Source organism: Fistularia commersonii, chromosome 29 (genome assembly GCF_037954325.1).
Source record: "Fistularia commersonii isolate RoL2024-O1a breed Wild chromosome 29, RoL_Fcom_v1.0, whole genome shotgun sequence".
NCBI classification, from domain to species: Eukaryota; Metazoa; Chordata; class Actinopteri; order Syngnathiformes; family Fistulariidae; genus Fistularia; species Fistularia commersonii.
In genome coordinates, this window is record NC_141312.1 from 1,078,411 (window position 1) to 1,093,817 (window position 15,407).

The 15,407-nt window shown below is 48.8% G+C and overlaps 1 protein-coding gene and 1 long non-coding RNA gene across 3 annotated transcripts in view; one reads left to right on the plus strand and one right to left on the minus strand.

Moving 5' to 3' along the window:
* The window catches only part of LOC147216561 (sodium/potassium/calcium exchanger 3), a 29,072-nt gene that overhangs the window by 10,488 nt on the left and 3,177 nt on the right, over positions 1–15,407 (plus strand). For both annotated transcript variants that reach the window (XM_086177403.1, XM_086177404.1), the window contains exons 3-17: positions 2,223–2,312; positions 10,109–10,185; positions 10,264–10,338; positions 10,427–10,511; positions 11,388–11,491; positions 11,559–11,633; positions 11,712–11,737; positions 12,919–12,972; positions 13,046–13,188; positions 14,122–14,288; positions 14,360–14,573; positions 14,645–14,811; positions 14,897–15,011; positions 15,090–15,202; positions 15,303–15,368. In XM_086177403.1, the coding sequence (XP_086033529.1) occupies positions 2,223–2,312; positions 10,109–10,185; positions 10,264–10,338; positions 10,427–10,511; positions 11,388–11,491; positions 11,559–11,633; positions 11,712–11,737; positions 12,919–12,972; positions 13,046–13,188; positions 14,122–14,288; positions 14,360–14,573; positions 14,645–14,811; positions 14,897–15,011; positions 15,090–15,202; positions 15,303–15,368 (1,571 nt within the window). The remainder of the gene's footprint in view (positions 1–2,222; positions 2,313–10,108; positions 10,186–10,263; positions 10,339–10,426; positions 10,512–11,387; positions 11,492–11,558; positions 11,634–11,711; positions 11,738–12,918; positions 12,973–13,045; positions 13,189–14,121; positions 14,289–14,359; positions 14,574–14,644; positions 14,812–14,896; positions 15,012–15,089; positions 15,203–15,302; positions 15,369–15,407) is intronic.
* On the minus strand, positions 12,632–14,235 carry LOC147216562 (uncharacterized). The gene is made up of 3 exons (XR_015109089.1): positions 14,108–14,235; positions 13,025–13,195; positions 12,632–12,954 (listed from the first exon to the last, which is right to left on the minus strand). It is a non-coding gene; the product is annotated as an uncharacterized LOC147216562 (long non-coding RNA).

Genomic DNA, 15,407 nt, shown 5'->3' on the forward strand with positions numbered 1-15,407 from the left:
CCTGACAAAACGGAGTCCTTTTGGGTTAAAGTCTTATTAGGTCAAAAAAATGATGTTTCTGTTAAAGCTAAACCAAAAATCAGCTTTTCATATTTTTAAAAAAGTAAAATGACAATTAAAGAAATAATATAAAATACTATATTTACATATATAGTTACACATACACTGTGTCAGAAAATATCGATGTTAAATAGTATCTATGTTAAATAGTTTCAGAAAAAATAAGTGTAAAAAAATCTCTTCATATATGTTTATATACATGTTTATACATATGATATATATCTCTATATATATATGTGTGTATGTATGTAAATATGTGCAATATTTTTCAAATTCACAGTTCACTATCACTCTTCACTTTTCAATTCCTGTGCCAGGTGGCATGGAAATTGAAAGAGCCTCCTTTGGGGTTAATTGTCAAAAATATGATATATTTTGTAAAACTTTATTTATAAAATCCAGCTTTTTATTTTTGAAAAACAAGGAATATATATATATATATATATATATATATATGTATATATGTAACAACATATTTATATATCTATATGTTGTTAAAGCTAATCCAACCATCAGATTTTCGTTTTTTGAAATAAATAAAATGACAATTTTAAAAAGATGATATAAAATAATATATTTATATATAGGGTTATGCATATACTGTGTCAATATATATGTATATATATGTATATATACATATATATGTACCCATATTTAAGTTTACACATATACTATGTCTGTATATATGAATATATTTTAAACTATATTTTACTAAATGGTTTCAAAAAAGATTTTTTTAAAATGTTTTTTTCATATAAATATATGTTTATATATATATACATATGTATATTTTTATATGTATATACACGCATATATATACATATATGTATGTGTATATATACATACATACATATGTATGTATGTAAATATATATACTTATACAAATATATATATGTATACATATCTTTATGATATGTGTGTGTGTGTGTGTGTGTGTGTTTGTGTGTATCCAATGTGCAATAATTTTTAAAATCACAGTTCAGTATCACTACTTGATTATGTTGAGTAAGTAAATAAAAATAAAAAGTAAATGAGAAATTGATACATTATTTCATATAAATTCATATATATACATATATATGTGTGTGTGTGTGTGTGTGTGTATCTAATGTGCAATATTTTTTGAAATTCAACATCACTCTTTAACTCTTCAATTTTGAAGCCATTTTAAACAACAGCATCCTTTGGGATAAATAAAGTCTTATCTTTTTTTTTTTTGTCAGGAATATAATTTTTTTTTGTAAAACTTTAGTCAAGTTTTTCAGTCCCCCCCCAAAAACAATAAATTTAAAAAAAAATATACATATACATATATATATATATATATATATGTGTGTGTGTTCTTATGCTCATTTGAATTTCACACCTGCCTCCTCTTGAGGAACATGAAAGCATGCAGGTGTGTGTGTGTGTGTGTGTGTGTGTGAGGCGAGGCGAGGCTGCGTTGTGGAAAGTAGCCGCCGTCACATCAGACGCTCAGACTCCTAAATGAAGACCTCTGTAATCAGCGTCTCGGTCTTCTCCGTGGGTGGCGGCGCCGCTTATCTGTATTTTTCACCCCCGGAGGCGGAGGAGGACGGCGGGGACGCAGACCGTCTGCAGGGAGTTCCTCCACTGTCGACCCAGAAATGTCTTTTCAGAAGTGCGGCCCACGCCGAGATGATTAGTCCGGGGAACGGAGGCGATATTCCACGCTGACGAGAGGCCTTCGCTCCTCAATTTAACACACCGATGTATGAAACACAATAGATCGTGTGTGTGTGTGTGTGTGTGTGTGTGGTTGCTTTCTCACCATCGAGGATTCGGAGAAACAAACACCTCCGTTCTGTTCAGAGGTTTGAAATCACCGAAAAACCTTGGCGGTTTCACCGATTATTTCCCAGGTGGGGAAAGAAAATCCAAGAAGTCACGAGAGAAAAAAAAAAACATTGAAACTTCGGAATGGAATCCAATTATTGAAACGCAAATATATACAAATGATTGTATTTTTCAAGTTTTTTTCTCTGTTTTGTTGATCACCTCCAGAAACCGTCTGGTTATTGTCTGCTATTTGTTTGGTTTATGAATACAAAGTCAAATAAAAACCTATCCAAACTGTTTAATTTTCGATATCCAATAATAGTATTGATCCTAAACTGACAGCGGCGCTTCTGTTCCTGCAGAGGCCGATTCCTCCGGCTTCTGGAGCGGCGGGACGGCGAGACGGACGCGGCGGCTGATGGAGGAGAATTCGGACAACCAGACCCGGGCAGGTGAGGCCGCCGCCGCCGCCGCCGCCGCCGCGTCTCGGCTGCTCTGATTGGCCGCTCATCGCTAGAATGGCTGATGATCAGAATCAGAATCAGAATATTTTATCAAATTGGTTTTCCTGCTAGTGAGCCAAGTGGGGAAGAATCAAAAAAAAATGAAATAAAATAAAATAAAATAAAATAAATAAATAAATAGATACATAAATAAAAAGAAAAGTAAACATTGAAATAAATCAATCAAAATAAAGTTAAAGGTACACGTACATGAGTATGTGTAGTAATTATGTGTATAAGGGGTTGTTATGGAACTATTGGGAATACAGAGAGTAATATAGATTCTCTATATAATGGGCTGTAAGTGGTTAAATTGTAACCAAGATGCATTTAATTTGCATCGTGTCTTATAAAAATGTGTGTTTTTCTCAGCTGTGCATGTTTTACTCACAAAATGGGGGATTTTTTTTAAATTCTATATATGTATATATATATATATATATGTGGCATTGATATGCGTTTCCCGAGCAGCCATGCGTTGTTAGCGACCTACAGAAACCCAGAGCCGCTCAGATTCTTTATCTCTGGTTTCTTGGGTCGGAAGCTGCTCGGCTGATCTTCAGGCGTTTGCTGAAAGTGAACTCCTTCACAGGAGGATTCAAAGATCGCGAGGAACACGGAGTCACTTTTGATTGAAATGACAGGAAATGAAGTGTATTGTGTTGGCGGCGCGGCGGTTAGCGCTTCTGTCTCACAGCAAGACGGTGGTTGGATGGCGTCTGCGTCGGGGTTCCTCAGGGTTCTCCGGGTTCCTCCCACAGTTGAAGGAGATGCATTGGAGGCTTTAAATGGTCCAGAGAATGAATGAATGAACTGTTTGTTCCTCCATATTGTACCGAAAAGGACCGGAAAGGCGGCAGGAGACGTTGTTAGCACTCAGTTGTAACATTTAGATCTTGGTCTTCAGGAGTCCCCACTGCCAATCGACCTTCTCGCTCCTCCTCTCTCACACCAATTCGCTTCATATCCTCTGTCACGACGTCCATCAATCTTCTCTCCGGTTGTCCTCCAAACCTCCAAGAAGGGTTTGGTGAAGGCATTTATGAAACTGATGGGGTTCAGTACCTCCAACAAGGTTAAGAACCATCGCTCTAGACCTCCAGTATATTGACTCTCCCTCCTCTGTCCATGACGCAACTATCTCTGACCTTCTCTCCAGAACATCTAACATGTTCTGTCCCTCTGATGGACTCATTCCTGATCCTCTCCATCCTGGTCGCTCCCAAAGAGAACCTCAACATCTTCATCCCTGCCACTTCCAGCTCTGCCTCCTGTCTTTCGGTCAGATGAATTGTAACATTTAAACATGGTTTATACCTCAAACATCTCATGCTGTAGAAGCAGCAGATGTCATCTTCTTCTTGTCCTGTGAGATCCAGGATGTGTGTGAGAAGCAGGAGATGGGCTTGCGTTCAGGTTAGCGTTGTTTCCCTGCAAAGACACCGATTCTCTGAACGGGATCCTTCAGTCCAACCAAGATTAGAAACTTCATTCAGCATGAGCACGTGGTGTGTGTGTGTGTGTGTGTGTGTGGCCTCCTGCAGGTGCAGCAGGAGTGTGTGTCGCGGGCAGATTGCAGGTCTGAGCTTCCCATCGCCCGTCCGTTCGCAGACTTCCGTCCGTCCGCCTCGCGGGTCGACCGCGTCTGGCGAGCAAAGCGGGTTTATCGCCGCAAACACAGGATCCGTCTTCAGATGAAACAACAAGGCTTTTGCGATCACAAAGCCTCCGCCTCCTCGGCAGAGCCCTCGTCGCCTCGTGGCTGAGCTAATAATAGACCCGCAGTCACAAAGCTGCATTGTCTGCGAACCGCACTCTTCCTTGCGCCCCCATTGTCCAAGCCCCGGCACGGAATCTCAATCTGGCCGTGAAAGAAATCTATGCAAATCAAGTCAGGCTAATGCGCCGATGCTCCTAAGTACCACCTAGAGTGCACTCTGAGCGGAGGGGCTGAAAGGATGCGCGGCATAAATACTTGCAAAAAATAGACGGGAGCGAGCGCCGTCTGCGTGAGCGGGCGGACGAGCCCCCGCTAGTTTCACCGGAATCAGCATCCGCAACGTAAATCCGGCGGATCCGACTCTCCTCCGGGCGCCGTGACATGGGATGATGTCATTGTGCGACCTCTTTATCCATATATTACACTGTATGTGGTGTGCTGGAGTGCTCGGGTATTAAAGACAGCCACGCGGAATTAATAGGAATACGCTGTGCCTTCTGTAGCAGCAGCAGTCATGGTAGTAGTAGTAGTAGTAGTAGTAGGAGTAGGAGTAGTCATAGTAGTAGTGGTATTAGTAGTACTACTGTATTTTCTGGACTATTGAGCGCGCCTGACTATAAGGCGCACCGGCTAAAAAGAACTAAATAAATCTATGTGTGCATATATTATGTGCTTGACTAAATTTTTTATTTTTACGCATGCATATCATTTTTTTCTGTTTCTGTTTTTTATCCTTGGTGTTGTTGTCTCTGCTGTCTATTTATTTGTGGATGTCTTTTACTATCATTTAACTGTCATCTAGTTGTCACTCTATTTATATTTATTGTCATATTTATTGACTATCACGCTGCCGTGACATAAGAATATCCCCTATGGGGATCAATAAAGTTTATCTTGTCTGATCTTGACATCCACAAATACATACTGGAAATGCTTTTTTTTTTTTCCAAACAGTGGCTGTAACACGGCCGATGAAAAAGAAGAATAATAAAAAAGACAAAGAAAAGCCCATCCATTTTCCATCCGCGCTTTTTCCTCCAGCCGATCGCTAAAAACCGTTAAAATCTTCGACGTCTGAATTGAACGGACTCAGAATTTCACGGTCATTTCATCGGCCCGATGTGACGAGGCTAAATGCTAAATGCTCGTTAGCCCCCAAAAAATCCATACGTTAGCCGCACGCTTGTTTAAGCCGCAGTGCGAAAAAAGTAGCGCCTTCTTGTCTGCAAATGACTGCAGTTGTTTAGATTTGCAGGTAACAGATTTGTCTGCTTGGTGTTTCAGTTTCCTCTAACCTGCCGCAGTGTTCTGTTTCGTTTCGTAGCGTGCCGGTCGACCCGCCCGCCGCGTGGCTTTCCTTTCAATCGCGTTTGTGTTTTACTTCCTGCCGTTCACTCAGACTGCGTTCAGCTGCGAAGGCAACGGCCCGCGGGACAGATGCTTAATGCGTCTTTGCCGCCGGTCGGCACGGCAACCAATCAAAGCGGCAACACGAAGCGGATGATGTTGTCTTCTGCGCGGGACCGTCATCTGATTTGGGACGGGGATTCGAACCGGCAACCGTTTCTCATCACACCCGCGCAAAAGACGGAGGGAAAGCAAAGCTCTTTGCAAACGTGGTGGATTTTCAGGCGGTTTCCGGTTCCTCCTCTGAACATCTCGCCGGTAAACTCGGGCCGCCTGGCGGAGCGGCGATCGGCTGCGATGTAGGACTGAATAATGCAGCGACCGAGGCAAAAATAGACCCAATGAGCAAAGAGCTGTCGAAAGCCCGAGACGAGGAAAGGAGCGGATTCGGGAGCCGAGCGCTTCTTGAATCGATACGTAAATATCAGCCAGTCTGCGGATCTGCCGCGGAGGCGCGTTTAAGACAATTATTTCCTTCCCTTTAGATCATTTGAGGTAATTAATATCTGCCAGATGTGGAGGCTGAGGCTGGAAACATCATTAACTGTTAATTAAAACGCTATCGTTTTCCCCGGAGTGGGAGTGTGTCGGTGAGCGGCCCCCGGCCCGGGTCCCGCCGCCGGCCGCCCCGCCGTCATTACATAACCGGCGGTTTGATTAACCCGGGTAGCACGGGGACCCCCTGGGCGGGAGGGGGGGGTTGCATAGTAACGTCCAGCCCCGGGCGCCGCGCTCCCCTTTTCATCCGCCTCACGTCTTGACAAGATGGAGGCGGCGCCATCCGCCTTTGGCTGACGAGCCTCTGCCGCCGCTGTTGCCAGGCAACTGAATGCTAAATTTTTTCAAACCCAGACAGTTCTGTAGAACTGAAATAGACTGGGGTTGAACCAATGAAGTAAAAGTCTGGCACTGCATGTGTGTGTGTGTGTGTGTGTGTGTGTGTGTCGTCAGGGCTTGTTATTTTGCTTATTCTGGCAGGCGACAGGAAGCTGAGAATAGCTTTTTTCCACGGCCGTTTTTCGATGTTTTTTGGGAAAGTTTGCCGGAGCTGGCAGGCGACCTCCTAATGAGCGTCTTTAAATAATCAGCGGTGGACGTCTCCACGCTGGAAGGACGAGAAAATAAAAAGGTTAATTGCCGAGCTCTTTTCCAGAGCTGTCAGCACCTCTTTACTTCGGTTTCGCTGTCACATCGCCGACATGTCGCCGCGCCGACCTTTGGGACGGGATCTCAAATATTCACGACGGGAATGAGTGAGTGAACGGTTGTGCGTCCGTACGAGGCTGAAGGTCCAGGCTTGGAGATGGAGATGGAGATGGAGATGGAGATGGAGATGGAGATGGAGATGGAGACGGAGACGGAGGCTGAGGCGCCGCGGCCTCTTTTCATCCACTCGTATTCAAACCGCCTCAAAGGAAAAAAACCAATCAAAGAGCAAATGAATAAATGGATTCACATCACGCACCTGGGGCGAACAATGGACGTTGTGGAAAACGCAACCTGAATGTGTGTGTGTGTGTGTGTGTGTGTGTGTGTGGTTCAGAAGATAATTCTGCGCCGGGTTCCTCGCTTCCACCTCCCGTCCCCCCACCGGGTCTGGACGTGGTTAAGGGCGACGCAAAGACGCGTAAATCACGGCGGTCCTGGGGTCTGTTTTCCGTGCGAGCGTCCGTAACCATAACAAGGCGTCACAAACACATTTCTGCAAAGCTACAGACACGACGCAGCGTCCTCGCCGTGCACGGGAACGCTCGCGTTTCACTTCCTAACATGGGATCGGACGGCTGCTTTTCAAACTTTTATGCGATCGCGCCTCCTTAGCAGCCTCGACACTTGTCGCAGCTTTCAGAGGTCGTCTTCACGTGAACCGTAAACGTACGTGTTAAAAGCCGTGCCTGTTAAATCGATTTAAACGCCACGGAGGTGATATAAATAGATCTATTCCAGAAAAAGGTTCTGGCTGGAGATACTTCTCTCTCGCCAGGACGAGCCGGTCCTACGGAGCTGCGGTACCTGGAGTAAAGATCACGAGGGACGGGGGAACGCTGAGGTTTTTAAAAACCAGCGTTTACGATAAACAGATAGAAGTTCATTCATTCTGCGGGAGGAACCGGAGAACCTTGAGGAACCCGAGGAACCCCACGCAGCCACCTGAGAAGATGGAGACTCCACACGGGGAAGGCCTCCTGGGGGGATTCCAACCAGAGGCTGTCCGGGATCAGGTCTGAGCAGAGTCTGAGCAGGATCAGGTTTGAGCAGAGATGGTCCAGGATCGGGTCTGAGCAGAGATGGTCCAGGATCAGATCTGAGCAGAGATGGTCCGGGATCAGGTCTGTGCAGAGATGGTCCAGGATCAGGTCTGAGCAGAGACGGTCCAGGATCAAGTCTGAGCAGAGACGGTCCAGGATCAGGTCTGAGCAGAGACGGTCCAGGATCAGGTCTGAGCAGAGACGGTCGGGGATCAGATCTGAGCAGAGACGGTCCAGGATCAGGTCTGAGCAGAGACGGTCGGGGTTCAGATCTGAACAGAGTCTAAGCAGGATCAGGTCTGAACAGAGACGGTCCAGGATCAGGTCTGAGCAGAGATGGTCCGGGATCAGATCTGAGCAGAGATGGTCCGGGATCAGGTCTGTGCAGAGATGGTCCAGGATCAGGTCTGAGCAGAGACGGTCCAGGATCAGGTCTGAGCAGAGACGGTCGGGGTTCAGATCTGAACAGAGTCTAAGCAGGATCAGGTCTGAACAGAGACGGTCCAGGATCAGGTTTGAGCAGAGATGGTCCAGGATCAGGTCTGAGCAGAGATGGTCCAGGATCAGATCTGAGCAGAGATGGTCCGGGATCAGGTCTGTGCAGAGATGGTCCAGGATCAGGTCTGAGCAGAGACGGTCCAGGATCAAGTCTGAGCAGAGATGGTCCAGGATCAGGTCTGAGCAGAGACGGTCGGGGATCAGATCTGAACAGAGTCTAAGCAGGATCAGGTCTGAACAGAGACGGTCCAGGATCAGGTCTGAGCAGAGATGGTCCGGGATCAGGTCTGAGCAGAGATGGTCCAGGATCAGGTCTGTGCAGAGATGGTCCAGGATCAGGTCTGAGCAGAGACGGTCCAGGATCAAGTCTGAGCAGAGATGGTCCAGGATCAGGTCTGTGCTGTTGGTGCAGTGAATCAAAAGCACATTCAGCAGATTTCATTAAACCGACGTGACGTGTGTCCTCCCCCCGCCCTCACGCTCTCAGAGCTCTCCTGAGGGTTCGTAAGGAAAAATAAATATTTTTAGACACTACGGTCCCGCGCTGCTGTCACTTCTCTCTTTTTTTTTCCATTTTTCATAAGCCCAAACCCTGGGAAACTCAAATTCACCACCCCCTTTCTCACTGCTCCGCCAGTCGTCCTGCCTCTGGCTTCCTACTGCCACCCATCAAAAAAAAAGAAAAAAAAAAAATGGAAAAGGCCTCCCCCGGGGAGAAGGTCACCATAGCAACTGTCTTCACCAGAGCAACTCCTGCAAGGGTCCATCTGAGCTCCACGTTACCAGCTGCCGCGGAACCTGAGGGTTTCCGCCGGCGGAGGAGATAAAGCCACCCGGCAAACACAGATGTCCGGCAGCTGATGGGCCCGGCGGGGCCGCCGGACAGCTGGAGGTGATGCGCCGTCATGCCGTGACAACATCACCGGGGCGCGGCGGCAAAACCTCTCCCACGATTAAAGAATCATCCGAGGCACTCGTCGGGAGACGTCGATGTCGTGCGGAATTCTTGGGATTAAACAAATCCCCGCGCGCCGGAGGGACGCACACGTGCGGCGCGTCCGACACGTGACTCCCGCCGGCGCGCGGGGATCCGGCCCTCGTCCGCCCGTCACCGCCAACCTGAATGTCGCTATCCAACGCGGCGGTCTCCACAAGAGAAACCTCGTAAACATTTACATTTTCCATCCTCCTCCTCTGAGATCAGACCTCACATCCCCGACCGGCGCGCGCGCGCGCGTTAATCTACAATCTGGAAGCCCATTGTGTGTCTGGGCCTACACTTCTCTCACACAGCATCAGGGCTATTTATAGCCCCCCGGTCCACGACCCCCTCCTCCACCCCCACCGGCTCCTTCAAATCCGCCCCGCTCGGATCAGACGAGGGAGTGGGAGGCGCTCCGCCGGGGCTTTCGTCTTTCGCTTTAATTCATGCGTTCATATCCTGCGCGCACGCCAGAGTACAGGAAGCGGCCACCGCATTTACTTCCTGTGCCGCGCGACGAGCGGCGGCGGGTAAAAGACGCTGCCGTCAATGCAAAACCACGTTTTTCCTTGCTACTATATTATGTGAGGCACTGTTTCAGATCAAATTCTGTTTATGTTCAAGAAATAAAAGAACTACACATGAATTCCAGAGAAAAACTACAAGTGTGATGGAACCAATTTGTCTAAATCCTCTTAAGATTTGTTTATCAGTTTTCTATATTTATATGTTTGACTTTAGCTTGAAGCTGTAACCTTCTGGCCTCCACTTGGCTCCTTGGTAGAAAACCTGAGGAGATGAAATGTGAACACGATGCTATAAAGTGTGTGTTCAGCATCTGAACGGATGGAGTCTGACCGTCAGATGTGCTTCTGCGTGTCCTTCTCAGCCATCCATGAGTTCCCAGAGGACATCTTCAACAAGGAGCAGAGGAAGAAAGGAGCCGTGTTCCTCCACGTCCTCTGCGTGAGTTCCGAAATACCGAAATTCACGCTCGGACGTCTCCTGCAGGTTGACCTCATCCAAACCCACCCTTCTCTCCAGGCCATCTACATGTTCTACGCCTTGGCCATCGTCTGCGACGACTACTTCGTTCCTTCTCTGGAGAAAATATCTGAGGCGAGTGAAGCGGGAGGAACCGGATTCGGTCTATCGGTCGCCTCCTCGAGGAGGTGGAATCATCTCGAACTTCCTTTGTGTCTCTCAGAACCTGCAGCTCAGTGAAGACGTCGCCGGCGCGACCTTCATGGCGGCAGGAAGCTCGGCGCCAGAGCTTTTCACCTCTCTGATCGGTTAGTGCCGAACGCCTCAAAGCGCGTGTTGTCGGGCGCAGTACCGAGCTCGGCCAGCAGGGGGCGCCGCGGCCCGAGAGGGGAATTTACCGTAGCGTCTTTAGCTTCGGCGGTTAGCGAGAAGATACTCGACGGGATTGCGATCAGAATTGGCCGCACCGTGTTCGTCCGTTCTATGTCGCTGTATGACCTGAAAATAAAAGGATGAACGGTTGCACGTCCCAACATGGGGCCCTGTGATTGGTTCAGATTAAACCCCGCCTCCCAGCCAATGACAGCAGGGATAGAATCCAGCAGAGTGCAGGATATGGACATGAGTTTAGATATATCTTTATGTATACATATATATATATATATATATATAATTATCTTAAATATCAAATTATTACTAAATTATCAAATTAAATTATATTAAATTATTTTATATATATAAAATTCAAAATACATATATATATATATATATATGTGTGTATATGTATGTAAAATTTAAAAGCAGTAGGCAAGGTTTCCACACACCCTGGAGACCATCTGACATCATGTGAGAAGATCAATTCATCTGGTTTTATTAGGAAAGAATTTTTTTGTTCATCTGAATACGTGATAATATTTACAAAACTATTAATAGCCGCAGCTGCTTCCAGCCTGCTCTCTGGAATTCTCCAGAGGGAGATACATCAGCGACTCTGTCCAGCAGAAGCAAGTCCTGCACTTCTATCTGCAAACATCAGAACGTCACCTTTGCACCGTACGACTGGAGGAAATCTGTTTTTTTTACCGTGTCTGACGCGACTCTGGTACAAGATTGTGTTACCGTTTTGGGTGTTTTTACGGGATGTGTTGTCGATGCTCACCTCCCGCCGGTGACCCGACCTCCAGGCGTCTTCATCACCAAAGGGGACGTGGGCGTCGGCACCATCGTCGGCTCGGCCGTCTTCAACATCCTGGTGATCATCGGCCTGAGCGGGATCTTTGCGGGCCAGGTAAGGGCGCGGCCGTGGGCGGAGCTTCTGTGGCGCCGACGCAGCTGAGATCTTCTCTCCTCCGCAGACGGTCACCCTGACGTGGTGGTCCCTGTTCAGAGACTCGTCCTACTACATCCTCGCCGTGCTGACGCTCATCATGGTGAGATCCGCGGCGACGCCTTTCTGTCCGAGCCGCCGCTAACAGAGCTAATGATCCTCCTCCTTCTTCTCTCTGCAGGTGATCTATGACGCCGTGGTGGTCTGGTGAGTCCTCAAACCCAGAAATCCCGTTCGGCGAATGTTAAAACTAGCGGACGTCCGCGGCCGCCGCGCAGCCCACCCTCCTTCCGCTGCCTCTGCACGACCAGACTAGACTCGTGCTCACGGCCGGTCGCCTCAGATGGTTTCCAATCTGGACGCTTCGCATTTACATCAGAAATACGGAAGGGAATATTTGAATCATCAAATTATCCAAATTTGTCTGGTATGGAAGCTCTTGACCGGCGACCAGGATTTTAAACATTGTGCTCGTTGTATTAAAAAAAAGTGCCTGAATTAATAGAAACAAGAGTCCATAAACAACATGTCCCAGAATGCTCAGCTTCATTATTATTATGATTACAATTTTTATCATATGATCGGATTTCGTCAACAATGAATTCAACCAAAACTAAAAATAAATAATCGCCTGCAGAAGCAGTTATGTAATACGACGATGAGGAGATGCGAATATTTATTTTATTTTTTTGAAGAAGACGGGGTGTTAGCGCCCCCTTGTGGCCGAAACGAGAACCGCAGCATCAACCGCCTTGATGTTTGCTCTGAATACAGACGCCTTTATTTCCGAATGAGCCGCTCCAATGTAAATGAATGAATGGACTCCAGGCGCTTTAGATTCACTTCAGGTTCTCAGTGGAACAAACGCTCTGCAACCACAGCGAGCGTCTCATGCAACAGGAAGTTTCTGCTCGACCCCTCACGGATCGACGTGTTTTCTACTTCCCGTCGCTGCAATCGGCGACGAAGCGCTCTGCACTTTCTGTTCGGTTGAATTTTAACAGCAGCTTTATTTTGTTTCGTTTCTTTTTTTCCGCTCAGTCCTGCTTCACGCAGCCTTCTCTGCATCTTCACCCCCCCCCCCCTCCTCCCCTGGAAAGCTCTTATTGGTGGCCTCTGGTTTAATGAAAGTGCAGATTTATTCCCGCTCTGAATGCGAGCAGTGGCTGGTAAATCTCAGAGCCCTCCTCGTGGCCGCTAAGCCCAATCTGGCCCGGCCCTATCTCGCCAAGGCGGCCCCCGCGGGGGATTAGCGCTCCGGCTCCGGCTGACTGTGTGTTCTTAGCTATTTGAACACACGGCTCACACACGTCGGAGATATATGTTTGTAATTAAACTGGAAACACGCTGATGTGGAAACTGACACCATTTTCTCCTCCGCCGTGCAGGTGGGAGTCGCTGCTCCTCATGACCATGTACGGGATCTACATCATAATCATGAAGTAAGTCGGGGGGAGGTTCTCCGCACCTCCTCGCATGAACGTGCTCACCTACTTGAGTCTGTTTTGGTTGCAGGTTCAACTCCCAGATCATGGCCCTCGTGAACCGTCAGCTCAGGGACGCCGGGCCGTGCTGCGGCGGGTCGGAGGGCGGCCGAGACGACAAGGCGGGCGAGGACGCCTCCGCCTGCAACACCTCCATGGTGCTCCTCAACAAAGGTCAGGACTGCAACGGACAGGGAAACTTTCGGCGTCAACGAGTGGGTTCTTCATCGGGAAAATTCTTCTCCGCTGATACGCCTTACTTTTACCGCCGTGAAATGTCATTACGGCGGAAGTTTGACGTACGAGACCATCGATGTATGGATTTTCTTAGATACAAGCCGTGGCTCAGTGGATTTTACTCAGTGAGTTTGGAGCGAGCGGGATGAGCCTTTTACACCCACCCAGTGGCGTTTATAGAGAGCGGGACGCTGCCACCGCCGCCGCTAGCTAGCCCGGAGAGAATCATGGAAAAACGTCCGTGAAAAGGCAGAGAAGTCGATGTCAGTGAGATACGGTGAGGTGTTGGAAGAGTCGTTCCAAGCCGGTCGTGGGGACGGTCAGATTGTTTTAGAAAGAGGGGCGGCTTCACTCCGTCCATAAATGGAATTTAGACAAAACGTATAGCAAAGTCTGCACATTTAGCAAATGAACTGGTTCTGTGACCGAGTTCAGTCGTCCATCAAATTAAATTTCCCCGTTAATCCGCTCCAGCCCCCAAGATTTGTTTTAAATATGAAATGTGTTTTATAAATTACAAAATATTAAACAAAAATAATACATCATGAAAGAGAATGTAAAGAAATAAAGTGGTTTTATCAAGTGTATTTACCTTGAAGATGGGACGAAGACTGATGAGCGAGGAGGTTGGGGGGGATTTTCTCATCTGACGCTCTATCCTTAACATACCGGTGACACACTTAATGCAACAGTGTGTATCCGACGCTCATCTCATGTATCGCAAAGCAAAAAAATCCACTGAGCTTCGACTCGTATCTTGGAAAACTCCGAAGTGCATCTTAGTTAGCGTGACATGTCAGTATGTTATAACCATCTGTGCAACAGCGCCCTCTTGTGGACATAAGAAGTACCGCACCCGTTTCTGGTCAGGTCAAGCTGCGGGTCAGGAGGTTCCTCCGGTCATCATGGTGGACGAGCTCCTCATCCTCAGCCCCCACAAGCTGTCCTTCTCCGAGGCGGGCCTGCGGGTCATGATCACCCCCCACTTCTCCCCCCGCACCCGGCTCTCCATGGCGGGCCGGATGCTCATCTCCGAGGTATTTTTCAAAAACGCCATCCTCGCCCGGGCTTCACCCGGACCCTCCTCACTCGGGGCCTCCTCCCGCAGAGGCAGAGGCTGATCCGGGGCTCCAGGGGCCCGCGGGGCGGCGAGGACGGCGGCGCCAACGGCAACAGCCTGAAACGGACCGGCTCCTGCGGTCTGGAGAACGGAGGCAGGAGGCCTGAGGCGGGAGACGGCGAGGCGGGAGACAAGGAGGAGGGCCAGCCGGAGGAGGAAGAGGAGGATGACGACGGGTTCTTCAGCCCGGTGCACTTCCCAGGTGAACATCGGGAACCGGGCGGGGTTCGGATACGGGGAATGGGCTGAACCGGGTCCTCCTCCTGCTTCCAGGCGGCGGCTGCGCACGGGTGAAGTGGGTGATCACCTGGCCGCTGGGCCTCCTGCTCTACTGCACCGTGCCCAACTGCGTCCTGCCCCGCTGGCACCGCTGGTTCATGGTCACCTTCGTGGCCTCCACCCTGTGGATCGCCGTCTTCTCCTACCTCATGGTGTGGATGGTAAGGAGGCCTCCGACGCGTCGTGAATATCCGGGCGCGGTCGTCGCCGTGACTCCGCCTCCTCCGTCTCCTCCGTCTCCGCCAGGTCACCATCATCAGCTTCACGTTGGACATCCCGGACTACATCATGGGCATCACCTTCCTGGCCGCGGGGACCAGCGTGCCCGACTGCATGGCCAGCCTCATCGTGGCTCGACAAGGTGAGCCGTCTCGGGGGTTCGTCCCGTCCTGCCGTTCTCCGTTTCCATGGTAACGAACCCCCGCCCGCCCCCCCCCAGGCATGGGGGACATGGCCGTGTCCAACTCCATCGGGAGCAACATCTTCGACATCTTGCTCGGGCTGGGCTTCCCCTGGGCTCTGCGCACCCTGGTGGTGGACCACGGATCCTCGGTACACACACACACACACACACACACTTTGTGAAGTCACCTTTCCAATGAGTGTTGATTATTATGGGCTGTCCGCTTGTCGCCGCTCCATTCTTCTGCAGGTCTTCATAAATAACAAAGGACTGGTGTATTCTGTCATCCTGCTGCTGGCGTCAGTGTTTCTGACTGTAAGTAGACACAAGGGTGTGTGTGTGTGTGTGTGTGTG